The sequence below is a fragment of the Lemur catta genome, chromosome 10 (genome assembly GCF_020740605.2).
Source record: "Lemur catta isolate mLemCat1 chromosome 10, mLemCat1.pri, whole genome shotgun sequence".
NCBI lineage: Eukaryota > Metazoa > Chordata > Mammalia > Primates > Lemuridae > Lemur > Lemur catta.
This window is the reverse complement of record NC_059137.1, coordinates 12,737,099-12,760,586: the sequence shown is the minus strand read 5'-3', so window position 1 is coordinate 12,760,586 and position 23,488 is coordinate 12,737,099. Positions and strand designations below refer to the sequence as shown.

The following is a 23,488-nucleotide window of genomic DNA, read 5'->3' as shown; positions in this document are numbered from 1 at the left end:
CAGGTGGGGCGCAGAGAGCACTGACAGGGAGTCAGGTCTCCTGGGCTCCAGTCTAGCCCATGTGACCTCAGAGAAGCCCCCACCCCCTCTGGGTCGGGGTTTCCCATCTGTTGAGTGAGGGGCTGCCCTGAGGACAGGCAGCGCTGCCTCCTTGCCCGTGTCTCAGTCCCCAGATCTCTCCCTTACCACGTGGCCCTTGGAAATTTCTTAATCTGTGCCTCAGTTTCCTCGTTTGTAAAACTGGAACAACAACAATCCCTGTCACCTGGGGTTTCTGGATGAAGAAAAGGCAAGGCTCCTAGAAAGCACCTAGAACAGTCTCTGGAATGAGTAAAAAATGCCCAGGAAGCCTGAGCTATCGTTGTTTTATTATTTGTTTACTCTGCTTTCTAGGTCACTTCTCTGTCCCAGTTTTACCCATCTGTGAAGGAGCAAGCAGAACCCAGAGGGCCCTGTGAGCCCCACAGACTGTGCCCAAGCCCCACCACTCAGAGAAAGCAAAGCTCATCATCCCTCTGAGCCAATCACAGCAGGAAAAGGAAACTCTGGGGGGGAATAGCAGGAAATCCTACGATGCTGCCCGAACGAAGCAGATGGATGGGGAGCTGGTGGGCACAGAGCGGGCCTGGGCTGCACCCAGATTCGGCAGCAGAGGAGAGGCCCCGCCCATTCCCAGTGTCCCCGGGGACGATGGAGAACAATGAGATGCTGCCACGTTAGGCCTGGGTTTGCCCCTGTTCCAACCTCTGCCCCTGAACCTCGTGCGTGAAAGAGGAGGCTGGACTCAGTCATCTCAGGTCTGAGAAGAAGGAGTGACTCAGCCCGCCTGCGGCTGTCACTCACCTCCCAGGCATGGGAGGCGTGGGTGGAGCCACCTCCCTCTGCTCCTCTAAGGGAGTGTCCCGAACCCTGCCTGGGCCTCTTGTGTTCTCACCTGTGGAGTGAGGATCCTCAGATACCTGCTTGTCCAGCAGCTGCGGGAACAAAAAGCAGCCAAGGCAGCTGGCAAGGTCTCCCAGGGCAGTGGCTCTCCCGGCGGGGCCCGCAGACGATGCTGTTTGTTCCTCCGTGAAAGGCTCAGAAATTGAGAGTAAATTCATTTTTACTGTATTTTACCCAATTCCATCCTGCACGTGGAGCCCCCTGCACGTCATGTGCAGGATGGAATTGTGGGTCTCTATCTGGGGGGAATGCCTCACCCAGGCGGACCTTCCTCCTTGACCCTAAAACATTTCACCCAGCAGCAATGGGCCTGCAACATCCGCTGGCACAGAGGGATGGGCCTCTCAGTGTGGGACGAGGACTGGCTCCCGCAGAACAACCGTGGCGCCTGAGAGAAGCCATGTTGAACTCAGTGTTTAAAACGCTGTCCACAGAGGAAAAGGATAAGACCGCCGGTCCTAGGAGCCCACGGGTGCTAGCTCCCACCTCGCAGGCACTCAGTTGAGGATCTCTGCTTGGCCAGGCTGTGTCTTTATCAGGCATAGACTTGACTTTTCTTTTTTCTCTTTTTGTTCTTTTAATAGATTTAGGGGCTACAAATTGAATTCTGTCACATGTACATATTGTACAGTGGTGAGATCTAGGCTTTTAGTGTACCCATCACCCGAAGAGTGTACATTGTACCCCATAAGTAGGTATAGACTTTTCATAGCTAAGGGGAACCTTGGGAGTCTCTGCTCAAACCCTTTTCTTTCACAGATAAAGAAACAGAGGCTCAAGCAAAGATGCACCTTATAGCAGAGGCAGGATGTGAACCCTCGAAGGCTCCTTGCCCCGCCTCCATTCATTCAATCAATTGTGTTATCAAAGACCCCTCAGCGCTGCCCAAGCACTGGGGATCCAGTGCTGAACCCAGAGCAAGCACTCTGGGAGCTCACATTCCAGCTGGTAAGCAAATACAGGAAATAATTTCAGGTGGCAAAAAGGGTTATAAAGCAAATAAAAGATGTTGACATGTTAGAAAGTAGGGGGGCACTGTTCGGGGATGGCCTCTTTGTGCTGGCCTCTCTCTAGGGGCCCCATGCCAACAGCGTGCTGGAGTTGGTTCGTGCTGGCTTGCACGAGCCAATTGTTAACTTCTCAACAATTTGGCAACCCAGTTGTTAAACACAGCTCTTATTTAAAATTAAATTAGATAAACTTACAATTAAATGAATTGTTTTAGGCACAAAGGTAATAATAAAAACTCATCACTGCTAATTATTTTACTACATTTTAATTATACTCTTGAGGTTACTTACATCTATAGTATCTAAGCGTAGTGGAAAATACCACATAACACTGTGCTACTGCACGTCTACTCCCAGTTCCTCGAGTGGTAACGTCAAACTGGCTGTGGTGGGAACAGCTACACTATGAAAATACCACATACTAGGGCTTTCAGTTTTCAAAGTGCTGGTCATGAAACACTTACTAGCAACATCACCACCTCCAGGCCGTCGGTGTTCGTGGGAGGCTATGTTCTTCCGGTGGGAGGGGAGAGTGGGAGAGTGTGGTGTGTAGCCAACTCTCCGGGGACGTGTGTGTGTGTGTGTGTGTGTGTGTGTGTGTGTGTGTGTGTGTGTGTAGAGGGGGTGCCCCCAGCCACATGAGTGTGACCGTTTCTCTTCCTCTGTTAAGGCTTCAGCAGTGAAGCAAACCTGGGATGTTTAAGTACATCTGTCTGCTCCTGCAAAAGAACCACTTTCTTCAACAGTATTTATCAAGGGTCTAAAAGATGGTGGCTCAGTCATTTGTTTGTTTATTTATTTTTGGTAAATTAATCCCTTAAGTATCCTGAGCAAGTAAACATTTCAAGGAACCTTGGCTGGGCACCATGGCTCACACCTGTAATCCCAGCACTTTGGGAGGCCGAGATGGGAGGATGGCGTGATGCCAGGAGTTTGAGACTGCAGTGAGCTATGATTGCACCACTGCACTGCAGCCTGGGCAATAGAGTGAGAACTTGTCTCAAAAAAAATAATAATAACAATAGATTTTTAAAAAATAAAGGAACCTTGTGGTGGAGTAAAAGAAAGAAAACAATAAAATAAAGGAACCTTGCGGAGAACCTCTTTGTATACATGTGTCGGCTGGGCATGGATACTTGCGCCTGTAATCCCAGTACTTTGGGAGGCCGAGGCAGGAGGATTGCTTGAGGCCAGGAGTTGGAGGTTGCAGTGAGCTGTTACTGCACCACTGCACTCCAGCCTGGGTGACAAAATGAGATCCTGTCTCTAAAAAAAAAATGTGCATAGTCACTTCTGAATTTCTCTAGATTACGCTGGGTCTCCTTCCGTTGAGGACACAACCATTGTGATAACAGAGAGTGAAGTTCCTATCACTTCTACTACTGATAGTGATAACAGCACTGCCGTTCAGCAGCACCGCATGCCAGGCAGTAGGCTCTATCTCTAAAGTCCACACCAACCCATTTTACATGTGAGGATGCTGAGGTTCAATAACTTGCTCAAGGCCAGGCTGCCCCTCTGAAAGTTCCCCAGAAGACATTTTCCATCCCTCAGCTGTGGCTCCGTGATCCTCCTTACGCCAGCAAAATTCAGTGGCACCGCAAAGTCCCCATCTCTGGTGGCATTGGTGGACTTGTGGCTCCCCACTTTTGTATTAGCAACACCCCACCACCACCAGCACCAGAGCAGAATGGGCCAGATCCTCCCCCGAGTCCATTCATCTATACCTGGAATGCAGGAGAGTGACCTGGGCCTCGCCAGTTGGTGGCTTTGCATCCTAAGGAAGCCGCAGGAAGGCAGATGCTGGAGAAACGCTGCTCACAGCAGCTCTGGCTGCAGAAGAGCTAGCATTAGCTCCTGTGCAAGACTCTAACTGTGGTTATTGCCCAACCTTCACTGGTTCTGGCCAGTTTGGTTTTCGAGCTTTCTCAGGGATGACGATAATTTGTCAGCAACAAAAACATCCTTCCAAGGCAAGCCTCTTCTGCCTCACTGAGCTGGGATCTCCGTCTGTTGCTTGCAACCATATCTCTGACCTGTTCACCGTCTCATGTGCTACTCAATATATCAGCCCCAGACATCTATCGAGCACTTCCCGTGTTGAATTTTCATGCCATGGAATGAATTCTTAAGCACTCAGTTAAATTTGCACATAGAAATATTAATTCTTGCTTCCTCTGCTTGGCTCCAGCTAACATGAAAATAGAGTTTACTACACAAAATGCCAGTCCATAGACAGCCAGAGAGTTAGGCAGCCACAAGCAAACCTAGACCCCATCCTTGCTCTGGGGGAGCCCAGTCCTCCTTAAAAGAAACCCTGCCTCTGATTTTGAAAGCATCTTGGCTTTTCCCACGGATGCCAGGCAAATTCCTCTTGGGGACAGCTGGCCTGCCACTCAAGGACTCATGGTTTCTCTGCAGCTGCTTCTGTGCAGCAGACATTGCCAACCCTAACGTCACCCTTGCCCCGGGCTTGCTCCCTTCTCTGTGCCCCTGCAGCCACCGGCGCTGTCTGGATTCTGGAACAGCTGGAGGGACAGCAGGATGATGGGTTCTCGTTGCTTCTTCCCTCTGCCTGAAACACTCCTCCCTCTTCAGCGTCTAACTCCTGCAGGGCCCAGCTTAAAGGTCATGTCCTTAGGGAAGCCTTCCTTGCCGCCTCCCCAGACAGGATCAGACCCCTGTGGCGCACACCCTGTGCTTCTCCCTTGTGGCTCTCACTGTGCAATGAGTTGTTTAACGACTGTCTCCCAAGCTAAATTATGGCCCCTGCACAGGCAGGGATTGTGTCTGTCTTGCTCGCTGCCATCTCAGGTATCTAGCCCAGCATTTAGTAGGTGCTCAACAAATTTCGGATGAATTAATGAATGAATGGATTTACAGTGGCTCTGTGAATATTGAATGAATAAATGATTCACAGCACAAGTCTCTGGAACAGGTGTACTTCTAGAACCTCAGTTTCTGGTGTCAAAACTGGCAAGAGGAAGCTGAAAAGTTGCGATTCCTTTGGGGACTGCAGCTGCATCTCCCTTACAGGTTTTAGGTTTCAGCATCCATTTCCTATGGGCTTAGACTTTTTTCTGGTTTTTGCTTAATAGCAGGTATTGCTCTGGGAGGTTTGCTAGACTTGTGCTTTGTGCCATTTGGTTGACAGGGAAACTGAGGCTCCCCAGCAACCACAGCTAGCAGCACCAGTACCTGGTGGGACAAGACCACCTCTCTTTCAGCCCAGAGCCCTTTTCAGTACCCCAGACCTAAGGGGAGCCAAGTCCAGGGCATTACATGCAAGGCTCTGAAGACGAGAGCTCCCAGACTGAGACAGATTGAAAGATTCTTATTAAGAACTGATTGTGGCCAGGTGTGGTGGCTCACGCCTGTAATCCTAGCACTCTGGGACGCCAAGGCGGGAGGATTGCTTGAGCTCAGGAGTTCAAGACCAGCTTGAGCAAGAGTGAGACCCCGCCCCATCTCTACTAAAAATAGAATAATAAGCTGGGCATCGTGGCACGCACGTGTGGTCTCAGCTACCGGGGAGGCTGAGGCAGGAGGATCACTTGAGCCCAGGAGTTGGAGGTTGCAGGGAGCTATGATGATGTCACTGTACCTGGGGCAACTGAGTGAGACTGTCTTCAAAAACAAAACAAAACAAAACAAAAAACTGATCATGAGAGGTGGCCTTTCTCTCCCCAGCCTCTTCCAGCTGCTGCTTTTCAGTCTCTCTGGCTGGTTTCAGTCCCGAACAATGCCAGGGAGGAGACTTCCCCTGTGCCCAGCCAAGGTCACAGTGGCCACCACCTTCCGAGCCACCGTCATCCCCTTGCCAGCACCTACAGGGGGCTCCATGCCACACTATGTTGGGAATCAGGACCCGGCTTTCATGCCTCAGTTCTGCCACTAAACTCTTGAGAGGTTTTGATCAAGAAATTAAAACTCTAAGCCTCAGTTTCCCCACACACAAAATAGGAAATAATTTCTGTTCTACCGATTTCACAGGGCTTTTGTGAGACTCACGTGAAATGAGTACATGGTCTCACTTCTTAAACTGTGGACCCGTCTAAGGAACTCTTTTTTTTTTTTTTTTCTCCAGAGATGGGGCCTTGCTATGTTGCCCAGGCTGGTCTTGCACTCCTGGCCTCAAGCAATCCTCCTGCCTTGGCCCTCAGCCTCCCAAAGTGCTGGGATTACAGACATGAGCTACCGTGCCGGGCCTCAGTGTAGAGAATTCTAATCGTAATAATTCCTTAATTATTTTTCCACTTTCCCCAGGGTCGTGCTGTCAACCCACAGGAGCTGATCTCTTCCAGGGCCCTTCTCTCTGCGTGACCTCTCTGCACCATTCAACCCGCTTGGCCACAGCCTCCTGGAAACTCTCTCCTTCAGCTTCCTACACTCACTCTCTCTGGAACCTCCTCCTCCTTCCCAGATCACTCGCTCTCTGAGCTATACCCTGGCCCAGATGGCAGCTCCATGCCTGTTCCTGCCATTCACATCTGCCAACTGCACGTGGCTTTGGAGAGGAACCACAGGAAGCAGATGCCCACCACCAAAGTCCCTCGTCAAAGTCTGCGTGGGGTTTTCCTGTGGCACAAAAATGTGAGCATGGGGCATTGGATCTCCAGGGCACTGCCGTCACCGCCTCTGCTCTGTGAGACTCTGTGCAGCCATGAAAATTAGCATAATGGCTGAGGAAGCCCAAGTCTGGGAAACTCCCATTGCCGGGTCTGGATGCACGTCATGGGGTTCTGTGGCTTGGACAAACTGAGATCGACTCTTTGGCTAAAGATTTAGACAATATATTTTTACTTCCTCTTTTTAGAATTGAAAGGACTTTTAGAAATAATTCTGGGTGAAGTGTGCTAAATGATGTCCTCTTTGCCTTCAGTCCACAGGCCAAATTTACATTGTTCTTTGACTTCCCAAACTAGCCCGACTGGCCTCCTCCTGAGGAGCAAATGTCAGGCGCCCATCAGTAGACTCTGGGTGCCCTTAAGGATGCGGACGGAGGCCGCACTTCACTCCCGGAGTGTGCCAAGGAAAGAGCATTATGGTCGTGAGAACAGTGTGCTGTGCTGTCTGGCTCCAGCAGGTCACAGTGGAGGAGGGAAGAAATTATGACATGTGGCAGAACGTAGCTGTAGGGTGCCCAGGGTGCTGGGGGAGGGAGCGAGTGTCTGGTCCATCAGAGGCAGGTGGACGGGATTGGCTTCACAGAGAGGGTGGTGCCTGAGCTGGGTCTAGGAGGAAAAGGAGGGATCTGCAGGTTGATTTGGGAGGGAGGGAGGAGGATGGTCCAAGCAGAGGGAGCAGCGAGGGAAGCAGCCCAGGGGCATAAAACCAGGAGAGAGTGTCAGGACCGGAGCAGAGGTTCTGAGGGGCAGGGTGAGGAGGGTGAGAAGTGTTCTGGCAGGACCTTGGCTGTCACACCAAGGAGTATGTACTTCATCCTGAGGTCAGTGGGGAGCCTTAGAAAGATCGAAAAACCCCATCAGTTTGGTGTCTGGGAAGAAGGCTTTCACTGTGGGGACAGAAGGAACTGGACTGAAGGGATGAACTGGAGGGGACAAGACTGGAGCAGACACCAGGGAAGGCATAACCAGATAGAAGCAGCTTGGGTCCAGGAATTGATAATACACTAGAGAAACCTTATGTCTGTCTGGCACCTAGAGCAGAGCCACAAAACCAAGCAGCCGCAACTTCCCTGCAGCGGACATGTTATGTGAATAATAAATAAAACTTTGTGGTCAAAAGCTAAGATTTGGGAGTTGTTTGTTGCACAGCATGGCTACAGCAAAAGCTACCTGATACGCAGGATAGATGGGAGATGAGAAGTGCAGATTGTGAAGAACCTTAGATTGTTTTAACTGATGAATCTTCTCACCTATAATCACTCACGTCCCAAGTCAGAGTGGAGTCCTTCATACTTCTTTCAAGATCACTCCTCCCCACTGCCTCCTGTTCCTCCTAGCAACTTGTTCTATCCACCACTCCTTCCCTCTCCTGGACTGAATCCTTCCCCAATCCTATACATCACTAGTCCTTTTCTTCCTAAAACCCCTTCCTTCACCCTGTCTCCCTACAGCTACAGTTCTGTCTCTCTCCTGACCTTCTCAAATAAACTTCTGAAAAGAGCTGACAGTACTCACTCTGCCCATTTCTCCCTCTCACCCATAGGCATTCCAGCTTCTTTCCTCCACTCCACCAAAACTGCTCTCAGTATATTTCAGTAATCTCCTAATTGCCCAGTGCAACTGCCGATCCTTACCTTGCTGGAATGCTCTGCACCATTTGGCAGGGAACCAAGTTCATTATGTCTCCCCACCCTACACATTTCTCCTTCCTTATCCTCTCAGCTAGTGGAACCATCTTTTATTCGGCGACCCAAGACAGAAAGCCACCATGAGATAATTCTAGTCTGGACTTACTGAGTTTGCAGTACCTTTGAGATGTCCAAAAAGAGATGCCCAGTGGGCAGTTAAATATGTGGATTGGGAGCCCAAAATTGGAGATAAGGTGAGTGCTACAGAAGTGGCATTTACAGCCATGAACATGGATGATGAATTTGCCCAGCTTATGGAATACAAGCTCCAGCTCTTTAAATCCCAGCTGGTCCACGGAGAACCCCCTATTCCTAAGGTCACTATTACAACCACCATTTGGTTCTTTCCTTCCCCAGTCATGGCCCATCGTGGTCTCCATATCACCATTTTATTTCATATTCTGCCCCCACTCATGTTGTTTTCTCCAAAAACTCTTAAAATTCAATCATAAAAAATAGAAAGTAAAAATCACAATAAGATACCACTCCACAGTCACGAAAATGGCTAAAAGCAAAAAGACTGACAATATCACATATTGTCAAGGATGGAGAGAAATCCTAATTCTCACACATTGCTGTGGGAGTGTAAAATGCTACACCCTACAACCCAGCAATCTCCCTCCTAGGTGGAAACAACTGTCCACAAAAGACTTGTACAGGAATGTTCACATAACAGCCCGAAACTGGAAATAACGCAAATGTTCACCAACAAGAGGAGAGAAATAAATTGTGGCACATCCGTACAATGGAATGTGACTTGGCAATAGCAAAGAACAAATTACTCACACACAGAACAACACAGACGAATCTCAAAAACATTACAGCTGAAATAAACCAGGCATGAAAGAGTACCTACGGTGTGATTCCCATTCACATGAAGTCCACAAACAGACAAAATTAATCAGTGACGATAAAATCAGAAAATGGTTGCCTGGAAGGGTAGAAGGAAAATTTATCAGAAATGGGAACTTTGTAGGGTTATGCAAACAGTTTATGTTTCATTTGGGGGGGGTGGTTACAAAGGTATAAACAACTGTCAAACCTCAATGAACCAAACACATAAGATTTGTGGATTAGAGTGTATGTAAATTGTACTTTAATTAAAAATTAGAAAAATAAAATAAAACAAATCTAAAATAGAAAGTACAGGGCAGAAACCACATTCATTTCAAATAAAATTGTATGTGTATAATATTAAGAATGCAGCTATTCGAATGCTCAGCCTCCACTTAATGCCGCCCCTGCTTCAGCTGTTCTCTGCTCACCTATGCCTCGCCTCCATGACATCTGTCCATTACCTATTTTCTAGCCCTCCTAAGAGATAATGTAATGGAAAGAACATAAGCCTTAGAGCCAGAAAGAAGAGCATTTAAATCCCAGCTGCCATTTAATAGCTGAGTGCCCATGAGTGAGTTACTTGGCCTCTCTGAGCTTTCATTTCCTTAACTATAAAATGGGCTAGTGATACGTAGCCTACCCAGGAGGGTGGGGAACCTAATTCATTTTGACCTAAATCTGTAAAACTAAGTCACATAAATTGTCCCACTAAAGGCCTGGAAGTGCTCAGAAGATTACTCACAGGCTGCAGGTAAGAAGGCAGCCCTGGGGCCCTGGAGTTAGGGTGTAGGCGAGCAGGTGCTAAGATCCGGGGAAATGGCTGTTCAGAGCCACCACAGCCAGATAAGGGCCACTCCTGGCCTGTGACTTAGGAGGCAGGTTTCCTGGTAAGCTTTGGCCCCCGGAGGACCTTGCCCAAATCCCTGTGCACACCTCTTGACCTCAGTTACTCTGCTGAAAACGACCAGATCAGACTGCATCTGGGGAATTTGTTACCAAAAACACCCTCTGGGGTTTCCCAATAGGTAGAGGAGACAAAGGCAGAACTGAACTGGTTCTGTCTGAAATAAGGTAGGGAGGGGCCAGACCCTGTCTTCTCAGTTCCCCTCCCTGACCTTAGGCCTTCCAGGACACAGCTGGAAATCGCAGGGACCAGGTTATCCCTAGGGAGGCTTTCAGCTCTGCCTTATTCAGTTCACTGAGCACCTGTTACTTGTAACAGAGAGAACCTAGATCTGCAGCCTGCCTGGCATCTGGCAGGGGACGGAAAGTACACCTAGATATAACTGCGAACAAAGCAAAAAGTGCTTCGTGCAGCCAAAGCAGCACAGAAGTGCAACAGAATAACCGTATCCTCTACACCCCAGCCCCCCAAGCCCCTCACTTGGCACTTTCTTACTGGGAGCCTGGACGCGCCGTCTCCAGCAGCATTCTGTCTGACAGCCGTCGAGGAAACTGAGACTCTGCCTGGGAAAGTGTCTCCTAGCTGGGAGGCGGCCAGGCCGGGGCTCCACCCTGCATCTCCTGCCTCCAGGGACACACCTAGTCCCAGGTGAATGGAGGAGGCAGCGAGGCCTGCTCCGGAGCCAGAAGGAGTGCAAACTACAAGCAAAGCCACAGAAACGGCGGCCTGGGACGGTTCCTTCCTGGAGGGAGGAGCGGCGGTGACACTCTCCGTGCCTCGCCCCTCCCTCGCGGCTGCCACCGCGGGGACGTGGGGACTGTGTCGCTCTGCCTGCTCTCTCTCTCTCTCCGCGCGCTGACATTTTTTTCCCCTTTACTGTTTCTTGGACGCTTTTCAAGAGTTTGTGCAATTATTCTGTTTAGCTGTTTTCGTACCGTTTTCAAACGCGGGTGGCGTCCCTCTCAAGTGGGGGCGAGGTGGTTTGAAGGGCTGGTGAAGGAACCCTTTTGCCTCCCACCACCGCGGGGCGCGGGCACGTTGGCTGCCAAAGTTACAGTGTCTGAAACTTTCCCCGCGCTGCGTCCCGGCTTGTTCCTCAGCTCCGGGACGTCCTCCTACACCCTGCTCCCCACGGTTCCTGCGCCCCAACTTTACCCCTCCCCGGCCAGCTCCCCATTCCCAGGGGCACCCCCTTCCCATCCTGTCCTGGGCACGAGCCATCCCTCTGTCCTGCCCACAGACGGGGACAGACCCCTCACTCCTTTCGAGACTTGCTCGGTCGCACCCCGTGCCCCTTGAGTCTACCCTCCTCCCTACCCCACTCCCGAGAACCCCGTGGGGGGACCTCGGCCCGCAGACCCTCGGGCTCCAGTCCGGAAGGCTGGACAGAGGCAGCGACGGGCACAGGAGGGGGACAGAGACTGGGTCAGATCTGGACACAGAGGCAGCGACAAGAACAAAAGCAGTGACACAGGCGGGGCAGAAACAGGGCCGGGCCGGAGCAGGGGCCCGCCCCGCTGCCCCTGCCATCCCCACCCCCGCGCCGAGCCCCGGGCCCCGCCGCCCCGCGCCCGGCCCGCGGCCTTGGCGGGGCTCGGCCGGCGCCCCGCGGGACCCACCTGATCCGCAGAACGCGGGCGCCGAGGGCGGGCGCGCGGCGAGCGGCGCCGGGGCAGGACCGCGCCTAGCTCCCGGCCCCCGCGGCGCCCTCCGCGGCGGATCCGCCGCCGCGCTGCCTCCGCCCGGGCCGGGCCGGGCGTGCCGGGGCGGGGTGTGCCCGCTGCCCTCCCGCCCGTGGGCCGGCGGCCGGGCGCCCGCTCCGGGGCCGCGGGCTGCGCGCAGCGGGCACGGGCGCGAGGCAGCCGGCGAGCGCTGGACAGCGGGCGGCGCGCTCCCCCCGGCCGGCCCGCGCTGTCGGTGCCAAGCCGGTCCCCGCCCCGGACACAGACAGCTGGGAGGCCCGCCGCGCGGGTGCGTGAGCGAGAGTGCGAGCGTGTGTGCCGGGGGAGGGAGGGGGCATTTGTTTCATTTCCACTCAGGCAGAAAAAAGCCTGAAACCAGCAAAAATAGAAAATAAAATCCCTGGGGAGGTTGCTGGGCCTCTTTTGCCTTCTCCGGCCTGCACGTGGCGGTGGTGCTGGTGGCGGCGGTGGAGGAGGGACAGGGGCGTTGGAGGGTGGGCTGGGGTCTGTCACCCCGTGCTGCAGGGAGGGGCCTCGGTGCCCTGGCACACGGCCAAGCGCGGGGAAAGCCGAGAGTCTGGGAGGTCTGATCCACCCTTTGTTTCCCTGGAAGGAAGAGCAAAAATGTAGACAGCGACAGGCCGGCGGGCTCTGGCTGGAGGCCCCCGGGGCCCGAGCTCCGGAAGGGAGGGGCTGGCCATCAGGCACCCAGCACGGGGCCTGCCCCGGTCTGTTCACTGACTTAGTGATCGCTGAGCGCAGTTTCACAAATGCGGCTCTACACAGCCCTCGGCTGTGCAGTAATTCTCTACTAGAATTAATTAGAGGGGAACCCAAGAATTTCTATTTCAGTGTTTGCACTTCCGTGCCTACGGTGACAGCGATTACTTCTGATGACCTGCGCCTGGGCGGCCTCAGTCTGCTCACCCTACACTAGTGACCAGGAGGGTCATCTCATTCCGGCCCTCGGGCTCATAAGGATCTACTTTAGGGTGGAAAAGTCAAAACTTCCTTTTGCCAGGATCGTTTGCCATAGAGTGTCATTTTCGTAGACTAAGAGATTAGCTTCTTAAATAATTGAATATATTGGAACTGTCATTTGACATCCTGAAAATGGCACGGAGCACAGACATGATGTATAATTTTAATTGTCTCATGCTAATGAGAAAGGAACAGTGGCCTGATTTAATACTGGAAGGACTGGGATGGAATGTGGGAGAATGGAGTTTCCCTGTGGGTTCAGGGACATAAAGTGGTGGGAGAAGCGAATCGGCAGCCCCACACTCGGGAATGAGACTCTCCACCGCAGCCGGCACAATGGGCCTTTTGCTCGAGGATAAATTGGGCCATTATTGTCTTCTGTGAACACACTTGCAGTAGTTCATTAGTGGTGAGCACCACAGCAAATACGCAATGGGTGATGTTATACTAAATGCATTATTTCCCACTTTTCTTTATCGCATGAAGAGAATGGGAATGCATTGTTTAAACTGCTTGGCCGATCAGACTGTATTATAAATTCTTTTTCTTTTTTTAAGAAAACAATAGTGAATATGATGGTGGCTCAAATGATGACGAAAACCAAACGAAGATGACTTACCTCTGTAAAGACCCTATAAAGAAAAAAAAAGAGGGAAAAAAGATGACATACACAGGAAACAAGAAAACACCCCAAAACACTACTCTGGGCCGGGTGCGGTGGCTCACGCCTGTAATCCTAGCACTCTGGTAGGCCGAGGCAGGAGGCTAGCTCGAGGCGAGGAGTTCGAGACCAGCCTAAGCAAGAGCGAGACCCCATCTCCACTAAAAATAGAAAGAAATTAGCTGGACAACTAAAAATATATAGAAAAATTAGCCGGGGATGGTGGCACATGCCTGTAGTCCCAGCTACTCTGGAGGCTGAGGCAGGAGGATGGCTTGAGCCCAGGAGTTGGAGGTTGCTGTGAGCTAGGCTGATGCCACGACACTCTAGCCCGGGGAACAGTGCGAGACTGTCTCCAAAAAAACAACAACAAAAAACACTACTCTGCCACCATTAAACCCAATATCAGAGGTTTAATCTTTAAGTCACTTGATTTAATGTTGTTAATTTGAATTATTTCGTTGGTTTTGTGGTTGTATTTGTATTTAATTTGAAGATTTTTTTTTGGTTTTATGGTTGGTTTCTAGAGCAATGAGCATGAGAAGTTCAGGCTTAATCTTAGGTTTATACCTGCCTGTTTCAATAAAAATAAAATCAAAGTAATGTAAATCAACACTGTGGGCCTGTTAGATTTTTTTTCCCCTTCTGAGAGGAGCTATATAGTTCTCAAAGTTGAACTAGCAATTCTGCTGACTGAATGTCTGAGCGGGAAAACACTTTAAAGATTCTGTGCATTGGGTTTGGGGTTAGAAATTTGAGATGTGAGGCCTTAGATGAGTCATTCTTCCCCTCTGAGACTCATTTGCCTCATCTGCAAAATGGAGGTAAGATGACTAGTTCACAGAAATAAAGTCAAAATGAGATAACTTCAGGAAAGGGCTTTGGAGTCATCAGAGAATTACAGGAATGTGAGGCTGAAAACTTTACAGAGAGGAGGTGTGGGGCAGGTGCACCCTTAGGTAGCTCTGACTGCCGGACTGACTTTGCTCCAAGCACTTCTCACATATGGGAACCCGATTCATCCTCAGCGCCCCGTGAGGCAGACACTAATCACATCTCTGTTTTGCAGGGGAAAAGTAGAGGCACAGGGAAGAAGTTAAGTGACTTTATTTGCCATCCTTCTGCATGTGGCCAAATGCCCCAGGGCAGAAGAGCTTCCTCTTGTGTCTCCATTCTTATGACAGACATAGACCCTGCTATCTGTCAGCCAGTGTCCTGCATGCAGACGACAAGATGAACAAGTCAGGCAGCATCATAGCCTCTGAGGAGCTTGCAGACTAGTGGGACACAGGTAGTAAACTGAGAACCACTGAATTCTTATAATTTCAGGGCGATCGTGCTCAGGCTCTGAGGGAGAGACACAGGGTGCAGAGGGCCCCACGGCTGGGAGGACTGAGCCTGGAGCAGGGAATTGATGAGGCAGAGAGTTGGGGGAGAGTGGCCCAAGCAGAGTCAGGTGCAAATGTCCTGAGGTGGGAGGGACAAGGCTTGTGAGTGTGCGGGAAACCGTCAATATCACAAAGATGGCAGTTCTCCTCAAACCAACTATAAATTAAAAAAAAATCCCAAGGAAATTTTTGTGGAACTCGATGAGCTGCTCCTAAAATTCACATGGAAGAGCAAAGGGCCACATTTAACCAAGACGGTTTTGACAAGACAGGGAGGGGAGGATTGGGCACTTGCTCAACCAACCATGAAGGCTGAGCGCCGTGGCTCACACCTATAGTGCCCAGGAGGCTGAAGCAGGAGGGTCACTTGAGCCCAGGAGTTTGAGGTTACAGGGAGCTATGCCTGCACCACTACACTCCAGCCTGGGCAGCAGAGCGAGAGATCTTGTCTCCAAAAAAAAAAAAAACAACAAAAAGATGTATCATGAAGCTGTAACAATGAAAGCAGTGTCGTGTTGGTGCCAGGATGGATTCTTAGACCAATGGATCAGAATAAGGAAGCTAGAAAGAAACCCACGTGTGTGGGAGCTCAGCGTGTGACAGAGGAGGAACCACAGATTAGTGGGTGATAAAGCAGACTGTTTACAAATGTCACTGGTCCCCAAAGAATGGAAAGGAAGTGTGCAAACAAAAACATGCACGAGAATGTTCATGGAGTCACTATCCACAATAGCCGACAAGTGGAAACAGCCCGAATGTCTGGCAGTTGAGGAGTAGAAAAACAAAATGTGATGTGTCATACAATGAAACAGCCAACCTCAGAAGGGGTGGTACTGATTCATGCTGCAACATGGATGACGCTTGAAGACATTATGCTAAATGAGAGGAGCAAGACACAAGAGGCCTTATATTGCATGATTCCATTTGTATAAAATATCCAAATATGCAAATTCATAGAGACAGAAATCAGGTAAGTGGTCGCCAGGGGCTGGGGCAAGGTGGAGTGGGAGAGACTGCTCAGTGGGTACGGGGTTTCCTTTCAAGGTGATGGGCAATGCTCTGGAACCAGATGGTGATGGTCACATGACATGGTGAATGCTCTAAATGCCACTGATTTGTATACACTTTAAAATGGCTGAACCATTTTAAATGTGAATTTTATGTTATATGAATTTTATTGCAATTTTAACAAATGTTGCTGGTCAGTGGGCCATCTGTACAAAAAATAAAATAAAATAAAATTACATTCCTAATACACACACACACCCCATATAATAGATGGATCAAAGACCTAAAGGAAAAGAGAAACTTTAAAACATTTAGAGGAAAATATCTTTATACCCCAGAATAGGTAAGGGTGTATGTAAACATACACACACAGAGCAATGACGATAAAAAACACACAGATAAATCTGACTACATTAAAATGCCAAACATACAGAAAAGACACCTCAACAAATGAATAGATAAACTCAGAGGTTGAGAGAAGATATTTGCAGCCTAGATAACCGAGCAAAGATTGGTATCCAGGATGTATAAGGGACTCCTGCAAATACATAGGAGAAAACAAATATTCTTCCCCATTTTTGCACCTGACTAAAGTCTTGGATGAAATGGCACTGAGTCAGGGTCCCTGTATGTCCCCTTCATGGCACTGGTCACATGACTTTTTATTTGGCGGCATGCCCCACAAGTCACAGGTGCCCACGTCTGAGCTGGCATTCCCAGGACATAGCATGTGCCCGGCACACGAGAGAAATGAAATAATCGTGTGCTGATGAACTAGAGGGAGGGGTGCGTGGATGAATGAAGGCCACATAGTGAGATCCTTTCCATGCCTGCCTCATCTAGATGGGTCGCCCCTGCGGACAGGGTCTTGTCTGGTTCCTTCCATTTAGCCCACCCTGGGCTTGCTACAGCAGGGTGGACCCCCCCCCCCCCAACTGCTGATTTGGATAAATACCTCTTGCATTTCCACGTCCCCCAGGCATTCTGCAGCCAGCCTCCATCCTCCCTCATCCTGTCCTCCCTTCTCTGAACAAGGTTCCTTTCTTCCTCAGATTCTCCATGTCAGAAACACTGAGGTGAGCTGGCCCTGGCAGGCAGGGTTTGGCATGCACATCCAGAAGGTTCTTGGCAGAGAAAATTGCCTCCTTGCAACCTTGATGGGGAAGAGAAATGTCAATGTCCCCAAAGTGAGATAAGCATTTTTCCCAGAGATACTGGATGAAGGGAATGCAAAACTTCCACAGAACCAGGGAAACACACAGCTCTGAAGCCCCATGGGACGGCCGGTCCCAGCCTCCCGCCCTCACTTTACAGATGAGGAAATGAGATCCAGATGGGGGAGTGACTTCCAGGAAATCGCAGGCTGGGAGTTTGCAGAGCTGGAGTTCATTCCCAGAGTTCTCTCATGGGCTCCTCTGCCCCAGGCAGGTGGCGAAACTCCCAGTCCAGAGGGGAAGGTGTCACAGAAGCTACCGCGAGTGGGGCTGGCAGCCAGGAACAGCAGAAGGGAGTGTGAGAGCAAAGTCTTGGAGGAAGGGAGATGAGCAGAAGGCACTTGGGAGGGGTGCCCGGCAGGGAGGAGCGCCTGTGCCAAGGCGTGGGAGGGCAGTGGGGTCCCTGAACGAGGGCACTGGGCAGGCGCATGGCCGGGCAAGAGGGGCCAGTTGCGGAGTCGGGGCAGAGAGGCTCGGAAGAGGAAAACCAGGATTAGCATGTCACCCCTTCCCTACAGAGCAGCCTCTGAGGGTCCCTGGGAAGGGAGAGTGACATGGTGGGTTGTGTCTGAGATATTCCTCACCCTACCATTGGAGTCACCACTGGAAAATGAAGTCACAAGGGATGGAAATAAAGAAGGGAGGAGAGGGCCCAGCAGCAGTGGCTCACGCCTGGTAATCCTAGCACTCTGGGAGGCCGAGGCGGGAGGATGGCTTGAGCTCAAGAGTTCAAGACCAGCCTGAGCATCTCTACTAAAAATAGAAAAATCAGCCAGGCACAGTGGCCTGTGCCTGTAGTCCCAGCTACTCGGGAGGCTGAGGAAGGAGGATGGCTTGAGACCAGGAGTCGAGTGAGCTGTGATGATGCCACGGCACTCCAGCCAGGTGACAGGACAAGACTCTGTCTCAAAAAAAAAAAAAAAAAAAAATCCAGTGAAAAAGAAGGGAGGAGAGGAGAGAGACAGAAAGAGGGAAGGAAAGCAGGGAGAGAGGCAGGGAGGGAAGAAACAAAGAAAGAAAGAAAAGAGAGAGAGAAAGACAGGCTTTCTGACTCAGGGCTGACATCAGATGTTGCTTTCCTTCAGGCTTGACAATATAGAAGATGGGGGATTGACTAGCCCGTCAACTTCTTTGTCTTTTATTGTCCCCAACCAAATGCTGTTAAAATCATTATTTCCAGGGGAAGAAATATCCTATCTTTTTACTTGGTTATGTACTTGGAAGTCCTTTGTTTTCTAGAGGTGGATATTAAATTTCACCTCTGGCATTTACATGTATCTAATTTTAAAAGGCACAAACAGGAAGAAAGCCAAGTATTTTTATGCTTTTGGGCTCATTTTAAAAAAAACTGACAGTGCTCCCAGGGCCAAAGAATTCTACCAGCTGAAGTAAAAATTTTACCTACGCAACCAAAATTTATAAAGTTGCATTCCACAAGTTTTAAAAGTATGTTCCTCCAACCTTTAAAAAAAAAGTCATTAGAAAGAAATAATCCATTTGAGTGGGGAGGGAAGTTCTTGCTGTAAACTCTTTTATACTTTTGGATTGTTCCATCAGCATGTCTTATTCTATTTTTTAAACTAAGTACATAAATAAAATTTAAAATCACAAATTAAAAAAGCTAATGTACTGGGGCTTTTCAAGAGTTTGAATGCTGTCCTCTGGGCCTTAGAAATAAAATTTGTATCTGGTAGAACAAGGCTGGGATCAGCCTGTCCTTGGAATTCCACTGCTGTGTGACATTGGAAGGGAAAAAAAAATCACTTAACCTCTCCCAGCCTTAGTTATCTTATCTGTAAAATGGAGATAATTATTTCTACCTCCCAGAGATTTGTAAAGATAAAAATAAGATGATGTGTTGTCTTGCAAAAGGGACTCTAAATACAATAAGCCTTTGAATAAATGTGAGCTCCTATCACTTCCTATCATCAATTATATAGAGAGAGTCTTTGAATTCTTCAGTCACTGAACCCTGCAGGTATGGGTGTGTCTCTCTTCCCCCAGCAGTTGGGTAGCTTTCTCTCTCCATTCAGGTTCCTGCACAAAGGCCATCTTGGAGCACTTAGCTTCCCCAGACCACCCCGTTTAAGTGACATCCCAGCCCTATCACATTCTTTGTCCCTTAACCTACCTGGCTTTATTTCTCCCCACAGTGCTCAGGGTCACTGACATTCCGCTATAGATTTATGTGTCTATTGTCTCTCTCCAGGAGGGGAGGGACTTCTCATTGTTCACCCTCAGCTCTCTGGCACTCAATAAATATTTGTTAAAATAACCACTGGATGAATGAAGCCCTCACTTCCACCTCAAGGCAGGCCTTTGGACCATCTTTCTGGCATGGTCCGATCTCCCTGTTAGGTGCTTTCATGTGTCCATGAACGAATGAGCAAATGAGTGAAGATGTGAGGCTTGAAGCCACAGTGGCCGTCCTGTGACAATGAAGATGACAGAGAAGGATGGACAACCTTGACTCCGGAGGGATGTTGTTGAGCCACTGAATTAACTACCCCAGGGAGCAGCCCACTTCTGACTCCTGCAAGTCTAAGCCATTTTGAGTTAGGTCTTTGTTTCCTTGTAGTGTACACACTCCCCAAAGATATCTGTGTTCTGGCCAGAAATACGGGTCCTGCCCAGCCTTGGATCTCACTGTGGCAGTGGATGCTGCTGCTGGCCTGGCCCAGCCTCCTGGGCTCAGAACAACAGCTCCTGTTACCTGAGGAGTTACTTGGAGCCGGTTCATGGTCATTTGTCTCTGACATTAGCCAGACCCTCAGGCGCCTTAGGTCAGTGCCAAAATAGAAGTTGCTTGAATACCACCCCACCCTTGGCATTTGTTTGACAGAAGTATTGTACAAAGCCAGGCTTGGCCCAAGGCGATTATGCCAGAAGGTAAGAGGCTGGTGCCTTTGAGCAGGGGTGGAAAGGGAGGGAGAACCGAGGGGTGGGTTGAGAGGGAGTCCCCAAGACTCACCAGAATCTGGGGTTCTGGGAGCAGTGGAGACAGGTACCCTGTTCCATTGCAATGCCCTGGGAGGTGGCAGGACTTTCCTGGTGTCCCTAGGAGGCTGGATGAGACATCAGGGCTCCCAGTCTCAGCGTCAGCAGCCACCACCACAACTTTGCCGAATAGCAACTGAGAGTTTCCCATCAGCCTTTGGAAGAACAAGACAGCTGAGCAGAGGGTAGAGCCACCACATGTATCAGTCACCTCCATCTTACAGGTACAACAGACACTGAGCCTTGGAGAGGTTAAGCCCAAGGTCACCCAGCTCCTGAAGGTCAGAGCTGGGACTTGAAATGAGGGTTGCTGCACCATTATTTTTTATTACAAATTGACAGTGTATAATTGTATAAATTTGTGGGGTACAAAATGATGTTATGATTTATAAATACATTCTGAAATAATTAAATCAAGCTAGTTAGCATATCCGTCACTTCAAATACTTAACATTTTTGTGATGAGAACATTTGAAGTTGACTCTCTTAGCAATTTTGAAATGTGCAGTATTTTATTACTAACTGTATTCACCACATTGTGCAGTAGAACTCAAAGAAAGCCACATATTCCTCTTGTCTAATTGAGATTTTGTACCCTTTGACCATTGTCTACCCACTCCCTCCACCCCCAGCCTCTATAAGCACCATTCTACTCTCCGCTTCTGTGAGTTCCATTGTTTGGGATCCCACAGTCCACTGCGTGAGTGAGAACATGCAGTATCTGTCTTTCTGTGCCTGGAGTATTTCACTTAGCATAGTGTCGTCCAATTCCATCCATGTTGTCACAAGTAATGGAATGTTTTTCTTTTCTAAGACTGAATAGTACTCCATTGTGTATATATATAACATTTTCTTTCTTTTCTTTTCTTTTCTTTTTTTTTTTTTAAGAGACAGAGTCTCACTTTGTCACCTGAGCCACAGTGCTGTGGCCTGATCACAGCACTGCAACCTCCAACTCCTGGGCCCAAGTGATCCTCCTGCCTTGGCCTCCTAGAGTGCTAGGATCACAGGCGTGAGCCACCGCGCCCAGCGAATGTGCTGGACCCTTGACTCAAGCCAGATTTCGTTTTATGTTTAAATGGAGCCACATGATGTTTCTTGCACCCGAGAGCAAAGTCACACCCACCACTATACCTTTTAGTCCTGGGGACACACCCTGTGACGTGGGTCTAACTATTGTCACTTCACAGAGGAGGAAATTAAGGTATAAAGAAAAGTGATTTTCCAGTGTTGTACAGCCCTAAGTGCCAGCACCGGCTTCAGCCAGGCCTGCACGACCCCGAAGCCACGGAGCAGTGGCAGCAGCCTGCCTCAGGCCATGCCCACGCTGCCCGTCCTCCCTCATTCTGGGACACTTTGGTGAGGGCCCTCCACCCAGATCATTTGGAGCTCTGGTCCCAGCCAGCCAGGTGTCATTTTCTGCACAATGGCCTGGCGTCATAGCGACAGGGCCACATGTCGCCACAGCATGCTCCTGGACAGCGGGGAGGTACCCTGGTTGGGTGGAGGGGGAGGCTGGGCAGAGCAGCAGCCAGCAGACGTGGGGGGACACTGGCCACTCAGAGGCAGGTGTTGGGGCACCTTCCACGTTGGCCTCCACGCCTGGGCCCGGACATCCCCAAGCAACATAAGGGTAAAAATAGTGAACTTTGGCACTCATCAAGCTTTTCTCCGGGAAATATCACCTATGATGCATGTTACCTGGGCCCCAGCCCAATGCCACCGAACCAGAACCTTCTGGTGTGGGGCCCGAGCATTTACAAATTTTTAACTTACTGAGTAATTCTGGTCCATACTCATTCATCATGCAGTCTCGGGGTTGAACAGAGCCTTGATATATCCTCTGTTTTCTCCCCAATCTGATACTTGAATCCTTTCTATGGGATTCCTAGAACATGGTTCCCATATCCATTTACATACAGTTTACACACTTACTGCCACCCCTGAACTGTCTATTCCCTCTCAGGCAGCGCTGACATTTTTCAGGTTCTACCCTAGTGTCATACACTCTTAGTGGGCATGTGACATCAGTCAAATATTTTCGAAGTACAATTTGGGAGTCTCTGTTAAAATTATAAATGCTCGTGGCCTTTGTCCCAGCTATGCCACTTCTACTGCTCTGCCCTGAGACAGATAGAAGGGAGGAGAGGGGAGGGGAGAGAAGGGAAGGGAAGAAGGATGTGGCGGGCTGCAGGAAGAGGCCACCAAGACCTCTCTAGGAACAATGCTTCACCTTGATTACTGAGAGGTCAAACTGAGTGTGTGCCTGGAGAGCAGTCATGCCTACTGGTCTCTCTGTGTGTGTGCGCATAGGTGTGTTTGGGACTATGTGCATGCTTGAGTGTTCTCTGTGTGTGCAGATGTTTCAATGTAATATAATGCAATTGAATGAATGTGTGCAGGGGTGTGTGTGTGTGCTTGAGGGAATTTGCATATTTATGCACCTATGTAGCTGTGTGTGCATTCTCATATGTTCACCTGAACGTGCCTGTTTGTGCCTTGTAGTGGGAGTGGAGCATGGATGGACGTGTGTTGTGTGTGTGCACATAGGTGTGCTGGTGCTGGGAGCCTGAGTGCATGTGTCAGTGTGTGTGGCCATGTGGCTGAGTGCGAGGGCATGGGCGCTTGTGTGCATCTGGGGGCTTGTCTGCAAGGCCAGTACATGAGCATGTCTCTGGGCGCGTGGCTGTGTGTGTGTGTGCATGTGTGCATCACGCATGTGCGCTGTGAGGGTACGTGTGCCTGGGCACCTGCATGTACAGGAAGCAGGGTGGCCCTGGGTTTGTTTTCCCTGCCCCAATTCAGGAAATGCCTGTGGTTTGTACGATCTGCCAGTTTCCCTTTCACTTCAGTGGGTGCTCTAAGGAGTGCTGGCAGCCTCAACCATTCTCACCCACCCTGTTATTTCTGCTTCCTTTTCGGGAACCAGAGGGACACGTTTGCAGGAGCTCAACTGAAGCTTGTCCACGTGCCCTGATGCTGAAGTATGGAGGAAAATACTGCAGCTGTGGCTCCAAGGAGGGAGCCTCTGTTCTGTCCCCAACCACTGCACTCCCAGGTCCCCTGCTGTGCAGCCGGGCAAGGCCCCTTCCCCAGCCAGGGAGGCCTCATCCCCTGCAGGAGGAACGGTCAGGTCAAGAGATTATGGAAGAAATGCAACCTGGGTCCAAGTCCCTGCCCTTGGCCAGACTAAGAGGGTTTGGACAAGTCCCTAAATGAGACTCCTGCTATCGAGGTTGACCCGTCTCAACTCCAGTGAGCCTGAACTGAGACCACAAACAGGTGTAGTGGGTGCTGCCAGGGGGCACCAGGTCTCCTGCTCCCCAGCAGGTGCACCTGTCTCCAGCCTCTGTGGGTATTCACTTCCAGGCTCACAGCTGCCCCTTCTTTAGGGAATGTCCTTAGCTGGATGGAAGTTGCTCTGCCTGGGAGGTCATGTTCACCCCCAGGGCACCCAGCCACCAGTGAGTACTGACTGCTATGGGCTGTAGAAAGTCACCGCTCTTGTCTCAAGACGGAACCAACTCCGTGGTACGATTCACACTGGA

At 50.1% G+C, this 23,488-nt stretch overlaps 1 protein-coding gene across 9 annotated transcripts in view; it reads right to left on the bottom strand.

The window, feature by feature from the left end:
* The window catches only part of GGTA1 (glycoprotein alpha-galactosyltransferase 1 (inactive)), a 62,354-nt gene extending 50,670 nt beyond the window's left edge, over nt 1-11,684 (bottom strand). For 2 of the 9 annotated variants that reach the window (XM_045563517.1, XM_045563520.1), the window contains exon 1: nt 9,125-10,486. Coding sequence is in view for 2 of the 9 variants with exons in the window: in XM_045563510.1 (XP_045419466.1) it covers nt 9,125-9,199; nt 10,505-10,871 (442 nt within the window). In the remaining 7 variants the exon portion in view is untranslated. The other 7 variants (XM_045563510.1, XM_045563521.1, XM_045563511.1 and 4 more) reach the window with 7 other exon arrangements.
* Nucleotides 11,685-23,488: the final 11,804 nt, after the last annotated feature.